Genomic DNA, 18,441 nt, shown 5'->3' on the forward strand with positions numbered 1-18,441 from the left:
CCATTGGTTTCTGTTGCTTGCAGCCAAACCACCCTGATCGATATGTTGCAAGGCCCAGAGTAAGCAGACCCAGTAAGCAGCATGCTTCGCAAAATGCAGCCCGAGAAAGCCTTATTTCCCTGCATAGAGAGCATCAGATTCTGGAGTGCTTTCTGCAAATTCCCTTTAATCTCCCTGAAACACGCACTGCCACAAAGATGGATTTGTCACTAGGTAGGCCCATTACAGACTCAGTTCAAAGAGGTTCTGATATCGATGTCCCGAATGGGTCTCATTACGAAGTTGTTGCAGCAGTAAAGTGGTTCCAGGATACTGACTCTGAGCACATCTGCTCGTGGACATGGCAAAGACAGCTTGGATCCTTCCACGCGGCTTCCTTCCCTTGCTGGGCGTTTGTGGACCACCTAGGGATGCACAACACGCCTCCACTATTTACCTGGAAAGTGAGTCCTGCAGGAGATGGAGTGTTTCCAATGCAGAATCTTCAGGGAACAGAGGGGCAGTATACTTGAGGTGAGAAGGCTAGACCGGGAGCCAAGAGACCTGAGTTCTGGAGCCAGCCCTGACAGGCTGAGTGACTTTTGGTCACTTCACTCATTCCTCTTAGAATCCCAAATCTAGATTAACACTGAAGATTCTAGAAGGCAGTCTGGTACAGGAGCAATCAGACACACTTAGCTTCTAGTTCTGACTCTAGAAAGTCACTTGAACCATTCTGAGATTCAGAGTTCATGCTCTCGTTAAATATTTTGGTGAGGAAAAGCACACGTGCATATGGAAATACTTGGTGCCATGCCTAGCACACGTTAAGCACTGCATATGTGATGGTTCAGCCTATGACGGTTGCTTTTATGTGCCAACTTAGGGAGGCAATGCTGCCAGCTGTTTGGTGGAACCACTCATCTAGATGTAGCAATGAAAATATTTCATGGATATAATTAACGTTTACAATCAGCTGTCTGGAAATAAAGGCCTGAAAACAAGGCCCGAACCCACAACTGTGAGATCATGACCTGAGCCGAAATCAAGAGTGGGATGCTTAACCAACGGAACCACCCAGGCGCCCCTGGAGTGAGGGACTCTTAAAAGAAACCTTAGGCTTCTACTGAAGTAGTTCAGAACCCTGTGCAGCACATGCAAGTGACCTGGGGCCAGCCAGCACTGGGTTCAAATCCTGCCTGCCACCCTGGCATGATGCTCCATTTCTCCTGCTCACAGGTTCCCCGTCTACAAAGTGGAGATGATGACTCTTACCAATAGGGCTGCTGAAAGGATGAAGCAGAACAGTCCCTCTAGAGCCCGACCCAGTGCCCGACTTAGAATAGCTGCTTCACAAACAACCCCCTTCCCCTTTCCGGCTCGGCTTACTGATGGGCCTGTTGCAGGAGATGCGTGAGTGCAGGGGAGGTGGGAAATAGAACACACTCTCACACCTGGGGCGGGACTCTGGCTGCCAAGCTGCTTATCTACGGAGACAGACTGTGTTAGATCTCTGTCTCCAGCCAGCTCTCTGGGTCCTTCTTCATGTCCAAAACAAGTCAGGTGTTCCCGGCAGATTAAGTTCGGCCCCGTCTGATCTGGCCGAGCTGACGGGGGGAGGGAGACCGTGCGCCAGGTAGCGTCTGTCTTTGAGCCCTCCTAGTGCTCTCTCCTGCACATCTTCCCTAGGCATCTCCCCATAGCTTGCTCAAGTCTACAAATACCGCCTGCTTCGCTCTTGCCTGGGAAAAGTGGTGAGCAGGGGAGAGGACATGAGCAGTGAGGATTCCTATACCAACTGACGGGGTGGCAGAGAGCGGACTGTAGGCTCGCCCGGGCTCAGTGTCATGTCAAAGAAACAGCACGAAAGGGTACCCTGTAAGGTAGACAGGCTTCCTGGGGTTTCGAATGACCAAACCCCAAGACTGGTCCTGACCAGTGCGTGTGCACATCCATACACACAAGCACATACACCCCTCCCTCCATCTCTCTCAATCTCTTTTCACCCCATCCTCTGCCCAAGAGGCAGGTCTCTGTCACCAGGGAAACGGGTACCAGGCACGAAGAGATTACGGAAGAGCATCTCAGAGAAATAAGGAACAGGGCACTGCAGAGCTCTTCTGACTTCGCCCCATCAGTGGTGAGGACAAGGGCTTGGGCTGCCTAGCATTGCATCCTGGCGGATCACTTATCCTCTCTGTGCCAGTTTCTGTATCTGTGATCATGGGGGAGATGACAACAGCACTAGTCTCAGAGGGGGTCTGTGAGGACCACATAGCACTTAAACAGAGCCCTGCAGACGGTAACCACACCATGCACGACAGCCACTAGCACGACTGCCCACCCATCTTCTCACGGCGGCTTGACCGGAGTCCCAAAGGCTGGCGCCAGCACTGGCCAAGGTCTGACTCTGCTACTCATCTGTTCATGTCCTCACTTATTCCACCACGTGCCAGAGGCTGTGTGAGCACTTGGGATACATCAGTAAATACAACAGGCAGACATTCCTGTCCTCGTGGAGCTGACATTTCCAGGACGGAGACACAACAGTAAGTGAATTACTGTTGGAAAGCAAGAATTTCTGTGAGAGAGGAAGGGGCTGGGTGAGGGGTATTAGGAATGCCAGGGGTGGGGAGTGGGTGGCAGTTTTAGATAGGATGGTCCAGGAAGGTCTCACGGAGAAGGGTGAGCAGCAGGTGAGGGAGCAGTCATGTGATCTGGGGCAGGCGCTTTCCAGGCTAAGGAAGCAGCCAGTGCAAAGGTCCTAACGACGAGAGCACAATAAGGAACAGGAAGAGTCCCTAAAAGTGGGGCCAGAGAGGCAACGAGGGAAGAAGGGGTGCTGCAGGTCACAAGGGGCCGTGTAGATCACTGAAGGTTGAGGTGGGCAAGAGAACAGCACTCCCTCTCCTCCGAAAAGTGTCCATGTCCTAATCCCAGAAACCTGGCAACATGCAACCTTACTTGGCAAATAGGACTTCGCAGATGTGATTAAAGATGCTGAGATGGAAAGATGATCCTGTTTTACTTGAGTGAGTGCAGTGTAATCACAAGGGTCCTTATAAGACAGAAGCAGGAGGGTCAGAGTCAGAAAGAAAGATGGGATGATGGAAGCAGAGGTAGGGGTGAGGTGGCCACAAGCCAAAGAATGTGGATCCCCCTAGAAGTCAAGATATTCTCCCCTAGAGCCTCCAGAAAGAATGCAGCCTGGGGTGCCTTGATTTCAGCCCTGAAAGACTGATTTCCGATCCTGACCTCCACTACTGTAAGATAATACGTTTGTGTTGTTTTCAAGTATGTTCGTGGTGATCTGTGACAGCAGCCACAGGAGACCAATACAGAGGTCTTGGGATTTTACTTAGTGAGATACAGTGCCACTGGGGACTCTGAGCTAAGGGGTGAGATGAGCTGCTTTCTTTATTAAAAGAATCCTTCTAGGGGTGTTTGGGTGGCTCAGTTGGTTGAGTTTCTGACTCTTGACTTCAGCTCAGGTCATGATCCCAGGGTCATGGGATTGAGCTATGTGTTGGGCTCCATGTTGAGAGTGGAGCCTGCTTAAGAGTCTCTCTATCTCTCCCTCTGCCCCTCTCCCCTGCTTGCTTTCTCTCTCTCTCTCACTCTCTAAAAAAGAAGGGTCTCTCTGGCTGCCTTGTTGGTAAGAGGTTTCAGTGCTGCACAGGCAGAAGCAGGGAGATCAGTCAGGAGGCTCCTGAGGTGATGCAGGTGAGCTAGCTTGGACCAAGCTAGTAACAATGAAGGCAAAAAGCCTAGCCTGGTTTTAGAGCCAGCAGGATTTCCTGACCCACTGGGCGTGGGCTGTGAAAGTGGAGTACAGGAGGTGACCCAAGGCTCTTGGCTTGCATCATGGGAAGACAAGTTGCCATCAACAGAGATGCTGGCGTGGGCTTTTGGGGGAAGATGAGACTTCAGTTTTGAACAGTTCATTTGAGATGCTCATGGGAGAACTGAGCAGAGGCACCGAGAAGGCCATTGGGACATAGGAGTTTTGAGGTCAAGGGACAGGGCTGGGTGGAGCTATATTGGGGATCAGTGGCAGATGCCTTTAAAGCCACAAGACTGAACATCACAGAGGGACGGTGGAATGAGAAAAGAAGTAGCCAGCGATGAGAATTACAGAGAGGGACTAATAAAGTCAAGAACCACCAGGAGACAGGGATGTACTTCGGTAAGCCACGAAGAAAGAAATGGAGCAGCCATCAGTGGTCAAATGCTGTGGAGGAGTGAAGAGGAGAAGCGGGCACTGACCACTGGATTTTGGCAACGTGGTTTCTCCCTTGATGGCTGCCACCTGGACCCGAAGCAGCAGCCAAGACCAGCTAATGGGTGGGTGTGAGAGCCATGGCCGTTTGGCATGGCCTGCCCGTACTTCTGCAGAAACGAACCAAATCAACATAAGAGGAGGGTCAAATCATTTGTCAGGAACGGGATCCACGTCACCATGCTGGCCCCTCATCCCCCACCCAGCATGCACGCTGATGGTCAGAAGAGGCTGGCTATGGTGGAAGCAGGGGTGTTCAGAGAGGCCAGGGTCACTCACCAAGAAATGGGACCTTACACTTGGCAAAAACATACAACCTTGTTGTCACGAGTATCTTTGCTGTGGAAAATGTTTAGTTTCACCTTATGTGATTAGAGGTTGGAAAGAACTGACCGGCATGGTGCGTGGAGAGGAAATAAGTAAAACCTCCTGACACCTGACCTCTTAACAGTGTGCTGGGAGCCAGGAGAGGAGGCCAAGTTTTCCATTTAGACCCTCTAGGGGTCCCACAAAGGGTCACGATTTGCCTGCAAATGGGACTTGAGTTACTTGCCAGTTTCCCTCAAAGGATTAGCTAACTCCTTCCTCTCTATTTACCTGCACTCTGCTCTGTTCAGAATTCCCTGCAACAAAAGCTTCCTCTCTCACGGGCATGGGCTTAGGCACTGCCAACCCCATTTGATGTCATTTTTAGGAAAACAAAATGAGAAAAATAATCTACCTCCAATGTACATAAAAATGAGAGGGGCATCTGGGTGGCTCAGTCGGTTAAACATCTGACTCTTGATTCTGGTTCAGGTCATGATCTCACGGTTTGCGGGTTCGAGCCCTGCGTTGGGCTCCATACTGAAGTGAAGAGCCTGTTTGGGATTTTCTCTGTCTCCCTCTCTCTGCCCCTCCTCTGCTCATGCTCTCTCTCTCTCTCTCAAAATAAATACAACTTAAAAAAATTTTTAAAAAGGAGACAACACAGTCAAATTTGAACAGGAAGAAATGGTTTTGGAATTATCTCCTGTTTCGGTCAATATTGGGTGGGAGGGAGGGGGGCACAGCCGCAGGGCAGGCAGGGCGGAGGATAGCGGACATCAGGTGTCAGTTCTGGGCAGGCAAAAGGGAGAAGGGCAGGGGATGGGATGAACCAGGACCCACACCCCTCACTGAGATGCTCTTCAACTCCTGCTGTGTGGTAGCCACATGGCATTGTGGCATCCCTGTGGCCAGGTAGTCTGAAGTTTCAGGAGGAGCCAGCTAAAATTCAATGCATTTGAGGGCTGAATCTCCCTCAGGGGGGGTACCAGTTTGAAGGAGGCTGAATAGTAAGAAAGAGCGTGATCTTTATTTAAAAAAAATTTTTTTTTAAGTTTATTCATCTTGAGAGAGAGAGAGATTGCAAGGGAAGAAGGGGAAGGGGGCGGGGAGAGAGAATCCCAAGCAGGATCTACACTGTCAGCACAGAGCCTGATGTGGGGCTCGGACTCATGAACTTTGAGATCATGACCTAAGCAAGATCAAGAGTCGGACGTTTAACTGACTGAGCCACCCAGGCGCCCCAAGTGTGATCTTTTAGATGACAGAGATCCTATGTGAACTCTACCCCTTCACTAATTGTACAATCGGGGCAATTAGCTCACCTCTCTGGGCTTTTGTTTCCTTATCTTGATAATAAACATTTCACAGACTTGGTTATTAACAGAACTGAGATACTACACTCATTAATTAATGGACATTTATGAAGCCAGGCATAGAAACGGAGTAGAGAGCTGAATGAACAGATATAACCTCTGTCTGCACAGAGCTCAAAGTGCAGGGGGGGAGGAAGACAGGAGTGCAGGGCTCTCTGGTGCAGAGTCACAGAGAGTTTCCCACCACTGTGTTCGAGGAAGCAGGAGTTAGCTGGTTAGGGGAGGGGGCTCTAAATATTTGCACAGCTCTGAAAATGAGAAAGCACATAAGGTTTGGGGAAACTGAATTTCTTAGAAATGCCTGGTACATTCATTGTAGGTGGTCAAGAGATGGTAGTAAAGAATGCTTATGTATGTTCAGTACCAAGCATCTTAAATACTTTATATGCTTCACTTCTTGAACCATTGCCATGTAGGACACAGGCACCAGTATTTCCAGTTTACTGATGAAGCCACTAAGACTCCAAGAGGCTGAGCAATTTGCCTTATAACCCAGCTGGCAGGTGCAATCACCATCATCACATCATCATTATCAAGTGAAGGTGATGACAATCACTGTTTTAGTTAAGGCTGCACCAGCTTAGAAATAACTGGGAAAGATCAATAATCATGGGATCTGTCTCAGCCAACTCTGTTCATGTGGGGAATTTACACCTGGAGCACTGAGCCTCTTGGAGTCCATGGGTCAAGGCAGCCGATGGAAGAGCCAGTGGGAACGGGAAGGAGGGAGACACCGGTGGCTACAGCCTGTATGATTATCCTCATGGCAGACCCTTCCTCACAGCAGCCAGGTGGGGCAGAGGCCAGAGCACAGGCGGTGTCTGGAGACGTGAGCACCGATGTGCTGGCTTACTGAGCCTCCCACACTGGCGATTTCCTTTCTTCAAACAAGTGGAGTCTGCCATCGAGGCTCCGGATCTGGCCATGATCAGTAGTGTCCCTTCATTGTCAAATCTGACACTTCTCCATTTCCATCTTCCCCGACTCCTCTCTCATTTGGTACTAAGACCACACCCTCTGCCCTCAGCTGGAGAACTCCATCCCAGAATTTCTGGACAGCAGCTTCCCCCTTGCGTCGGCTTTGATCAGGGAACTGCTTTGGGCATCAGCCCTTGTGGTGCTGGTTACCATTTGGATATCTCTTGTTCCCTCTACCTTTGGGCAGGGGTGGGGGTGGGGGGGAATCCTTGATCTCTGCTTGTGTGAACTTCTGCTCCCATAACAGAATTGGCTGAGCTGGTATTTTGTGGCAGTGCGATGAATGGCTGGGGCCAATGCTGACCAGTGACAGACTGCTGGGAACCACGGGCTGAAGGCACTGGGGCTGGCGTCGAAATGCCAGGAGAGAAGGAGGAGGCTCATCAGCTCTCGGAGCCTTGCATTTGCACAGCCCAGTCGGCAGCATCCGATGTCAGAGAGCATGCTGTTTAATCAAACCTGAGCTGTAAGGAGTCCAAGCAGCTCTTACGGGCTCCTGGGGACTTAGGTGAAAGTCATATTCAAAAGGGATGGGAGGCGGGAAGGAAAGTTATGCTGGAGTGTGCACCTATTTCTGAAACCCCAGAACGGCCTCACGCTTTCTCTTAAGGCTTTGTGCACAGCCAGCAGGAGGAGCTTTGCCCTTGCACCTCTCCTGCCCACCTCTGCTGGCCTTGACGCATCCCTCGGATGATGGGCCCACATCTTCTTGGGGACTGCTTCCTTCTGGACAGCTCTGCTCGCTGGGGATCGTGGGAGGTGGTTCTGGACAGTTCTGCTCGCTAGGGATGGTGGGAGGTGGCAGCGGTCACAGCATGCAGACAGCCTGTGTGTGTAACCTGTCAGCTCTGCCAGGCCTGAGGTCAGGGACGCACCTCGTCCACGGCTGTGTATCTAGCTCTGGCACACAGTAGGCACTGAATAATTGTACAGAGAATGAAGGAATTCGTCTATGGTTGTCCTATGGAGGAGAGGACGTTATTGCGAAGGCTATCCTTTGGAAATGATGGAGTTTCCAAAACTGGGTTGAAATTGTGGTTGGTCCTGCCCCTTAATCCACAGGACCTCTGGGCACATTTAGCTTCTGCACGTTCATCCTCTCGCTTGGATAACGGGCATGGAAGCCCTGTGCACTGACTGGGTCGCCATAAAAAGGAGAACGTTTGTCGAGCACGTAGCACAGTGCCTGGTACACAGAAGGCACTTGTAAAACGCTCCTTCCTTCCTTGTTCCTTCGCAGACTGCTTGCAGTCACATTCTCTGGTGATCTTCTCCGGGAGTACGTGGGCACAGCTGGGGTGGTCCCTGCTCGAAGAGAAAGCTGAGGCACACGTCTGAGGCTCACCCTCAGCCCCTTTCCTGATTTCAGCTTCTTCCTGGAGCTAGTGGGTGGGCAGGGTGCAAACCAAACCTGTAAGTGAGCTCAGATGGTGAGAAGCAGCAGGCTAGTGTGGCCACAGGTGTAACCAACCGGGGAGGGGCAAGGAAGGGCATTCGTGTGTGTGTGTGTGTGTGTGTGTGTGTGTGTGTGTGTGTGTGGTGAGGGAGCATAAGGCAAGCTGACACCTCGCAACCCCTCCCCCACTCCGTGGGATGTGCATGATAGTACTCAGGCACTCCTGGCTGCCCAAGGACACAGGAAGGGAAAGAAAACAAATGGTTAACTGATAGAGATCACAGTCCTGCAGGACCCAAGTCTTCATTAGTTTACAAATGTCTTAGTAAACTACAAGAAAAAGGCAATCTTCTCAACAGCCTAATCTCCAGAAATCCTTAGACTTAGTTTCCTGGAGCCCCCAAATCACCCTCCCCTCCACAGTGATGTGGGGAACAGGCAAGGAGGGAATGGTGGGTAAAGTTAAGTTGCTTTATAACCTGCAGCCCACGGATAGATACTTGAGACAGAACACAGAGTCACACATTTCTCCAGCAACCCCTTCCTGTCCCAACGCTAATGTCTTACTAGAGAGAAAACAACTTTAACTTGACAATAGCAAGGCCTCAGGTATCCTAGAAGTCCTCTTTAGCATAGAAAGCTCATTTGGAAATTCCACCCCCCACTGCCTTTTTTTTTGTCTTTACCTCCCCTAACTCCCTAGTATACAATTTTTTTTTATAATGTTTATTTATTCTGGGGAGAGAGACAGAGCATGAGCAGGGGAGGGGCAGAGAGAAAGGGAGACACAGAATCTAAAGCAGGCTCCAGGCTCTGAGCTGTCAGCACAGAGCCCGACGTGGGGCTCGAACTCACAAACCACAAGATCATGACCTGAGCCGAAGTCAGATGCTTAACTGCCTGAGCCACCCAGGCGCCCCAACTCCATAGTATGTAAATGGTCACCCCTCACACTTATAATGCAACTCTTTCTGCCCAAGGGTCCTGTCCCCGTGCTTTAATAAAATCACCTTTTTTTGCACCAGAGACGTTTCAAGAATTCTTTCTTGGCCATCAGCTCCACACCCCCACCACTCCACAACCCCATCGTGTATGTGTGTGTGTGTGTGTGTGTCTCAGGGAGGCTAGGAGAGGCCCCTGTCTCCAGTTGCCCCCACCCCCACTCCTTAAACCACCTAGCTTCAGTAGCACTAGATGTAAGCATGGCTTTAACCAGAGTGTTGGGGCTCTGAACCAGGTTCAGGTTCACCTGAACCGCATCTCTGAGGGCTCAGCAGCCTCCCTCAGGGCGGGGGAAGGCAGGGGCAGAGTGCCGCTGTCCTGATTACTGTGCTGATAACCTTAGAGGCAGGCCCCACACAGCCAGCCCTGCTTCCTCTCTGAACAGGGAGGCAGGTAACAGGGTGGACTCAGACCCTATTCCAGTTGCCTAGGAAATGAGCTCCTGGCAGACAGGCTTCCAGGAGGTGTGTGGGGACAACAGCAAAGACTTGCAAATGAGGGTGATCAGGCTGCCCACAGAGAATGCGACTGTAAAAGACACACATAATGGATGAGGTCTGGAGAGCCAGGGGGCTCCCAGGCCCCAGCAAGATCCCGTGGCTCCGAAATTGGTGGCATTAACATATCCAGAGAGAACGTGTCAGTCAGAGGGGTCAGGAAGAAAGAGAAGCTGAAAATGAGTCTTGGGGGCAAATTTTTAAACAACGAAATAGCTATAGTTACAACACCACGCTCCACGCTAGGGACTCCATATTCACCACCTCACGTAATTCTCAACATCCCTACCGACCCCTATTTAACTACCCCATGGCCACCATATTTACTGTTAGCAATCAGGGCTAAACTTCGGGGAGTGCTTTCTCTGTGAGGGCACTTTGTTAAGTGTTGGCTGTGGGTTATGGGAGGGCAGTCAATAACCCCGAAGTTAGGAGGGCAGCTTTGGGGCAGGCTGCCCGATTCACATCCTACCTGGACCCTCACCAGCTTGTGCTCTCGAGCAAGTTACACCGTCGTGCCACAGCTTTCTCTTCTCTGTGCGTGTGGTAGGGGGTGGGGGGCAGTTGTGAGGCTTAAATGGGTTATCTCATGTAGAGGTGAAGACAGCTCTCCAATGCATGGGATAGCACTTGACAAATACAACCCGTGATGATGGGCGTGGCCATCATGATGGCGGTGGAGATGGGCCCATCAGGCAATGGGAGCAATAAACAGCATAAGCGTAGAACCCTTGGGATAAACCCAAGATAAGTGAGTTGTCCCCTTGGCAATGCTGTGCCTGAGGGCATGCTTCTTAGTCTAACCCACCTCGTCTCTAAAATGAGTTGTGATGAGGTGAAATGAGAAGATACAGGCAGAGTGCTGGTAACAGTGCTTGGCACATAGTAAGTGCTCAATAAACGGTAAATGTCATCGAGATAGCAGGATTAAATGATGAATTAACCGGAGGAAGTGCCACGTAGTCATGGCTCTTGGAAGGCAGCCAGTCGGCCTTGCTTGGTGCTACCTCGGCCTGGTCTTTTCAGATTTCTGCACTCGTTCAACAAGTATTTATAGAGAAGCTATGTGTGCCAAGGGAAATTTGATGCAGGAAGGTGGTTAGACATCATCCTGGAGAGAACAGAATAAAACTGAAATCTGTCATTCCTGCACGCTGTCAGAATACAGTATCTGCGTAGAGTGGCATGTTCGTCCCCTAGAAAGCAAAAGCAACATTTGCAAAGCAGATGTTTTAAGTTTCAGGCAGTGAACAAAGATGAGGATTCTTCAGGATTAGTGAAAGGGGCGGGAAGCTTGCCCAGTCTCATGGATCTCCCTCTACCTTCTGGAACAGCCCTTGAAAGTGCCAGGATGTATCAGGCCTCTACGCCTGTTAGTCCTTCGAGTCCATTATTGACTACCCAACTCTTTTCGAGGCCTCCCCTGTCCACCACACTGGGTCACCTGGTTGTGAGTCTGAGCTCCTGGATCTTCTCTGTCTGTACCAATAACAAGAACAGCAACAGCAACCACAGTTGAGAGTAGCCCCTAGAATGTAAACCCCATGAGGGCAGGAACCTACGGGGTCTGGAACAGTGCCTGGAACAGTGCAGGGCCGCGGCAGCCATGACAATTCGGGGAATGAAGCACGTTCCAAGGCATTTTGCCAGGTGCTGTGCAAATACTACTATATTTAATTTTCCCAGGACCTTAAGAGGGAAGGAATATGATCCCCATTTCACAAATGAAGAAAAAAAAAAGTTACAGAAAGTTAAGTACCTTTCTGGAGGCCAACTAAAAGCTGAGTAAAGCGTACTCAGAATTGAAAGGCAAGGCTGGGGGCACCTGGGTGGCTCAGTTGGTTAAGCGTCTGACTTTGGCTCAGGTCATGATCTCACAGTTCATGAGTTCAAGCCCCACATCAGGCTCTGTGCTGACAGCTCGGAGCCTGGAACCTGCTTCGGATTCTGTGTCTCCCTCTCCCCTACTTGTGCACTCCCTCTCTCTCTCTCTGTCTCTCAAAAATAAATAAACTTAACAAAAAAGAAAAAGAAAGGCAAGTCTGAATGACTCCGGGGACAGCACTGTCACAATGCAGCACACTGCCTGGCACATAATAGGTACTCACTAAATATCTTTTTGAATAAGTGGATATAACTACACAGCTTCTCATTTTATAAGAAAAAAAGTGGAGGTGGTTATATGAAGTCACCCGGTGGCATTAAAGCTGGCAGTCTGCAGTGGGAAGGGGTGGGGGTGGGGGCCTGGCAATGAAGTCCAATTCTGAGTGTTGTAAGCAATTCTGAGTGCTGTATACTGACCATTCCCTCACACGAGGCTATCGTTAGCCCCTTTATTCATCGAGAAAACATAGGATTGGGCAGACGAAACTGCCCCAAGTCACACACCTGGTAAGAACCAGGATTCGGATGCAGGTCTGCTGCGCCCCGCTGGATCCCACTTGACACTTCTGAGATCCAGTGAAAGCCACACATCTACCAGCTCCTTTAGGAGGAACTGGCGAAGAGGCGGGGGAGAGATTTCAGTGAAATTCTGCAGCTGTGTCCGTGCGAATAACTGATTTCATTATTTTCCAATTGATCTGTTTGTTTTTGCTGTAATATTAGCTGGTTGGTAAGCAACTGCTGAGGGGAGCCATGATGCTGGACTGTGTGGGGAAAGGTCCCCCCAAAAGGACGATACGAATGTCTGGGCGGGGGGGGTCCAATGAGAGGGCTGCCAGTCAGCCTGTGCTGGTGTCCCGGGGTCTGAGAGTGGTCTGGCCCCTTCCATTAGTGAGCAGGCTGTCACAGAGGCAACCCCACCTTCCTCCGCTGGGGCCTCAGTTTGGTCACCTGTAATAACCGTTACCTCACAGAGAAGTGTGAACAAGAGAGGTGACGTATAACAAGGCAGCTGGCAGGCTTGCTGGCCCATGTTAAGGGCTCAAGAAATTGTAACTATCCTCATTTTTAATATTAACGTTTTAACAGAGTTTGGGGAGAGCGTTTTGTTGGAAATCGATGCTGAAGAAGTCAGTCTCGAAGAGGGTCCGCCGGCCTTGTTGGGGTCCACGACTCTCATGGCAAGCAGTACTCTTAACCTCATCCCAAAGTAATGATATAATACTGGTCACGAAGCACATCCACTTTTAGTGTCTGGATCAGAAACACATTCATCCTGTTCACTGGGGACAAAATTTTCCAGAAGCCGATGGCAAGCCAATATGGTTATCTTCATATGAGAAGAACAGTACGTGCTTATTTGGGGCTCCCGATAGAATCATATTCTTGACCAGTCCCCCCAGTTCTGGTGCCTAGGAATTACCTAGGTCAGAGGTCACAAACTGGTGGCACAGGATGGGGGTGGGAAGTTCTATTCAGCCTGAAGACATATTTGATTTGGGGCTCAATAGTGTTTTTGTTTTTGTTCTTTAAATTAGTTGTCAACATTAAAAATCAAAACACAAAAATCAATATATGGCAGCTGTACTCTGCCCGGCACACGGGGTGAGTGGGAACAGGATTCCTGGGTCTCAGCCAGCGTCCTGTCCACCATAACACTCAAAGTCAATGCCAAGATATCCTGCCCAGTCCTGGAAGGAATGGGCACAGCGGATCAACAGGTGGCCAGCATGTGGGCCAAAGCAGGCAGGACTTCTGGGTGAAGGCTTTGCAAAGGAAGACTTGGGTGGCAGCACTTGGAAGAGATTCCTCTTCCCTTTCAAAGTCTAGACACCTTTGCAGAAAGTTACTGATTTCAGCTGCAGGATCCCTCACTGGTCCATCTAACTGTCGCCCTGCTGCTTCTGATCCCTGCGTCAGGCCCTCAGTGCCTCCCACCTGAATTAATGCAATCGTCCCCTCACTTACCCCCTTCCTCTGGCCCTGCTGATTGAGATCCTTCACAAAGCAACCAGAATGATCTTCCTGAAATGAACATCTAATCCGGCCATTCTCTCCATGATCTTCCATTGCTTTCCTCCCTCACGGAGTCCAAACTCCTCAGCATGTTTTACACGAAGTTCTGCGGGACCCACTCTGGCTTACATTTCTGGCCACATCATCTCTTGCTGTTCTCTTCATCAAGGCTCTCACCACCCTGCACCTCTGGAATGGACAGCTCCTTCTACCTGGAACATCGCTACTTCTACCAGCAAATTCCCACTCAGCCTCCGCTTAGATCTATCTTCTTCAGGACATCCTTCCTCCCACCCCAGACTAGGTGAATTCCACTGGGAGGGGGCACGGTCCCTCACAGAACCTCAATAATTTACATCTTTAATGGTCAGTCCTGCTGGCTTGGCTTTAATGGTCAGTCCCTGCTGGTCAGTCCTGCTGGGATTCATAGTTCCTCTCTGTGTGGCTCACATACATGGGGACACATAGTAGGTGCCTTATAAAAGTTCATACACTAAATGAATGACAAGATGGAGGGGAAGAAGAATCAGGAGAGTCACAATGTCTTTTCACTCTAGATGGGCAAGACACAGCTTCCCTGTTCTCAGTTTCCATATGTATACTTTAAAGAGAAGACTGGATAATACAATGCAACACTCCAAAAACAAATAATCCAACTAAGAAATGGGTAGAAGACATGAACAGACACTTCTCCAAAGAAGACATCCAGATGCTCAACAGACACATGAAAAGATGCTCAACATCACTCATCATCAGGGAAATGCAAGTCAATACCATGATGAGATACCACCTCACATCTGTCAGCATGGCTAAAATCAATAGCACAGGAAACAACAGGTGTTGGCGAGGATGTGGAGAAAAGGGAACCCTTTTGCACTGTTGGTGGGAATGCAAACTGGTGCAGCCACTCTGGAAAACAGTGTGGAGATTCCTCAAAAAGTTAAAAAAATAGGACTACCCCACGATCCAGTAATTGCACTACTGGGTATTTACCTCCAAAATACACACACACTAATCCAAAGGGGTACATGCACCCCAATGTTTATAGCCGCATTATTTACAATAGACATACGGAAACAGTCCAAGTGTCCACAGATAGATGAATGGGTAAAAAAGATATGGTGTATATATATACACACACACACACACGCCCCACAACAGAATATTAATCAGCCATAAAAAGTAATGAAATCTTGCCATTTATTACACATAGATGGAGCTAGAGAATATAATGCTGAGCGAAATAAGTCAGTCAGTAGAAGACAAATAACATATGATCTCACTCATATGTAGAATTTAAGAAACAAATAAGCAAAGGAAAAAAAAAGAGAGAAACCAAGAAATACACTCTTAACTATCGAGAACAAACTGATGGTTACCAGCGAGGAGGTGGGTGGGGGGACGGGGGATAGGTGATGGGGACTAAAGATATGCTTATCATGTTGAGCACTGAGTCATGTACAGAACTGCTGAATCGCTGTATTGTACACCTGAAACTAATATATCACTGAATGTTAACTATACTGGAATTAAAATGAAAAACTTAATAAAGAAAAAGATTGGACAAGATCATTTCTTCTCACTCAGGGTAGGGTCTCTGGGCTGCTACAGGGCCTGTGAAGAGAGCAGCAGAGCGGCAGAAGCCATGTGCACGATTTCAAAACCCCTGAGGGGACCACGCACCTTCCTGTAACAAGGTGGCAAAGGCCAACCAAGCCTCAGGTGACTGGGTGTTAAGAAAATGTTAATTAGTGGGCAACACTGCTTACCTCATATTGAGTAAGGTCTTGATTAGAGATTAATAGAGTCTTTGATCAGTACAACATAGGAGTACAACATAGAAACAATCTGTTCATGTGTGATGGTTTTTAAAACCGTTATGCCCATGAGGTAAGACAATAAAATAGTGCTTGGAGGTGGGGAGCAGACCACACACTCTTAAGAGAGGACCAGTTCACCTTAACTCCTGGGAATGGAGGCCCCTCAGGTGCTTCCGCAGAATAGCTCCACAGGGGGAGGACGGGCCCCACAGTCTAACCCTGATTCCTCTCTCTTCTTGGTGGAGGGCGGCCCAACCACTGTCTGTTCCTGAGGGACTCCCAGAGCCTGCAGGCTGCAGTGGCTTCAGATCTACACGACTCAGGCGCTGAGAACACAGTCTGGCCACACGGGGGCACCCTGAGCCCACACACTAGGCTTCCAAGGCCCAGCTGGAGCAAAGCCGGAGGACAGATCCATTCCTGGAGCCCCGAAGCCCATGCTCTTCAGGAAGACACCTCCCATCCTCCCTGGCCGAGGGTTATGCTGCTCCAGGGTCACAGACCCTACTGGTGGAGACAGAGAGAGATTGGAAGGGGCTCTTCCTGTGCACAGGGGAGGGATTGAAGTTATGAAACCCCAAGATCACCCTGGAAGGAAGTCCGGTTCAGAAAAGTAGACAGAGAACACAGGCTGCCTTCCCTTGCTCCAGAGAGTAGGGTGGGGAGGGAGCTTAGATCACACCTGTGCTCTGGCTTCAGGACAAATGGCTGAAAGTGTTTTGGAAGAAGAGGCTTTTTTAGCACTGGGAGCAACAGGGGCACCTGGGTGACTCAGTCGGTTAAGCATCTGACTCTTGATTTCAGCTCAGGTCATGAGTTCACGGTTCGTGAGATCGAGGCCCATGTCGGGCTCTGCACTGACAACAGGGAGCCTTGCTTGGGATTCTCTCTCTCTGTCCCACCTCCAGCTTGTGCGTGCTCTCTCTCTCTCAAACATTTCAAAAAAAAAAAAAAAAAAAGAGAGTGATGGAGACAGTAAGACTGAGAGACAGAGGCAGACGGACACACACACACACACGCACACACACACACACAGAGGGGAGGGAGGGAGGGCAAGAGAGCAGGAGAGAAAGGATTCAGATCCTACCTGGTTTGGGTGCAGCCAGACATGTATGAAGCAGGGCGGCTTGCCCACTTGGAATTTAACAGACACTGGTTCAAATTCTGGAGCAAGCAGGGGACTCTGCCCGTTTGAGCCTCACGGTTGCCCACAGTCTGAGAAGGGTAACCATGCCTGCCTTTTGGGTTTGATGTGAGGCTCCAGCGGGATAATTCGTATGTGCAAACCACCTCTCATGGTACCTGGATCCAGGCAAACACTCACTGGGTAGCAGAGATAATTTGTGCTGACAAAAGCCAGCAATAATGAATGAAAACAAAACAAAAGGCTTGACCACTTACATCTTGTGACTTTAGTTTTCTCACATGGGGACTTTAGGGCTATATGAATTCAACAGTCCCTTTCAGTTCAGATTGGTTGTTATTTCATAATAAATGCCATTCCCCACACAGCCATCTATGCCTGACATGAGCCAAGGGCTCTCTCCAGCTGCTGGATGCCTGCCCCTCCACATGGGCAGAACTTCTGGAAAGGGTCACTGGACAGTCAGAGAGGCAGCCAAGATGGAAATTCAGCACGTGGCTCTGGAGTCGGGCCGGCTGACCCCAGCTCCCGCAGTAGGTGTATAACCTTGTGCTAAAAGCTCGCGATCTCAGCTGCACACACTCCCATTCGGAAAATAAAGATAATAATAGTCCCCAGCGCAGGGACTGCAGGGGGTGGGAATGAACTACTTGTCACGCACTCAGAACCACGCTTGGCACTCAGCAAGCACTTCAATAAATGTTAGCCTTCACCATCACTCTGATCTGTTTTACAGAATAGGCAGTGATCTTTCTAGAATGGTTAGATGAAGGTCATCTGATCCAAAACTGGAAGAGGGACGACACGTTTTCATAACAGCTACAGAAAGAGCATTGGACTGGGAGCACAAGAGATGTTTCTGAGACCAAGCTCTGCCACTAACATTTCCATATGCAAAGTGAGGTTCCAGCCTGCTCGTCAGGAAAATGAAGACGCTGGCTTGCCTGATGGCCCTTCCAAACCCGAGAGGACCATCTTTAAGAGGGAAGGATTGGACTAGAGCCTAGGGAGCATCCTGCACAAGCTGATGTCCCCATGGTCCTCACCTGAGGTACTCATAGAGCCCGTACATGGGCAGGAAGTCGATGTCCGACAGGAACATGTAGGGTGTGCCGACGTGCTTCATGGCCACGTTGCGCAGCAGGTTCACAGGGTAGAACTGGCCCTCCTTGTACACGATGTGGTAGGCCACATTGTGGCGGCTCATGAGCACCTCGGAGCCCTGTGCGTAGCGGAGGAACTGCTGGGCCTCGGCATCCGACAGGTAGAGGGCCAGGCTGATGGGTCCCTCCCAGTGCTTGCAGATGGCCTCGAGCATCTGGAGCCTGGACGAGACAGGGAAGGTGAGCCACGGGGCCCCGGTCCACGTACCATCCACCCAGCCTCCTGAGGGGGTGGGGCAACTCCACCTCCACAGACACCTGGTCAACCAGCTCCCAATCCAAATCCCTGCTCTAACATTAATCACGGTGCAATGAGGGCAAATCCCCAAACCTCAGTTCCTTTATCTATAAAATGGCCATAAAGACACTTACCTTTCTGGTTCTTGTCTTTATCTGCTTCCAATTGAAGGTGTGATACTGACAGAGTCATGTCCTACTATCAGCCTTCTCTTTTCAGACTCCTCTTTCCACAGGGGTGGGGATGATTATATTAAATGATATAAAGATCCCCTTCCAGCTCAAAACTCCGTTGCCTCTCCTCTCTCAGCAAAGATGTACAAGAGCCACACTGCTCTGCTAAAGCAGTGACCAGCCATAGAAG

General features: G+C 49.9%; 1 protein-coding gene across 4 annotated transcripts in view; it reads right to left on the reverse strand.

The window, feature by feature from the left end:
- Window positions 1-18,441, reverse strand: part of LARGE1 (LARGE xylosyl- and glucuronyltransferase 1) — a 543,301-nt gene that overhangs the window by 13,430 nt on the left and 511,430 nt on the right. For all 4 annotated transcript variants that reach the window (XM_045467269.1, XM_045467268.1, XM_045467270.1 and 1 more), the window contains one exon: window positions 17,724-18,002. In XM_045467269.1, the coding sequence (XP_045323225.1) occupies window positions 17,724-18,002 (279 nt within the window). The remainder of the gene's footprint in view (window positions 1-17,723; window positions 18,003-18,441) is intronic.

Source organism: Leopardus geoffroyi, chromosome B4 (genome assembly GCF_018350155.1).
Source record: "Leopardus geoffroyi isolate Oge1 chromosome B4, O.geoffroyi_Oge1_pat1.0, whole genome shotgun sequence".
Lineage (NCBI taxonomy): Eukaryota > Metazoa > Chordata > Mammalia > Carnivora > Felidae > Leopardus > Leopardus geoffroyi.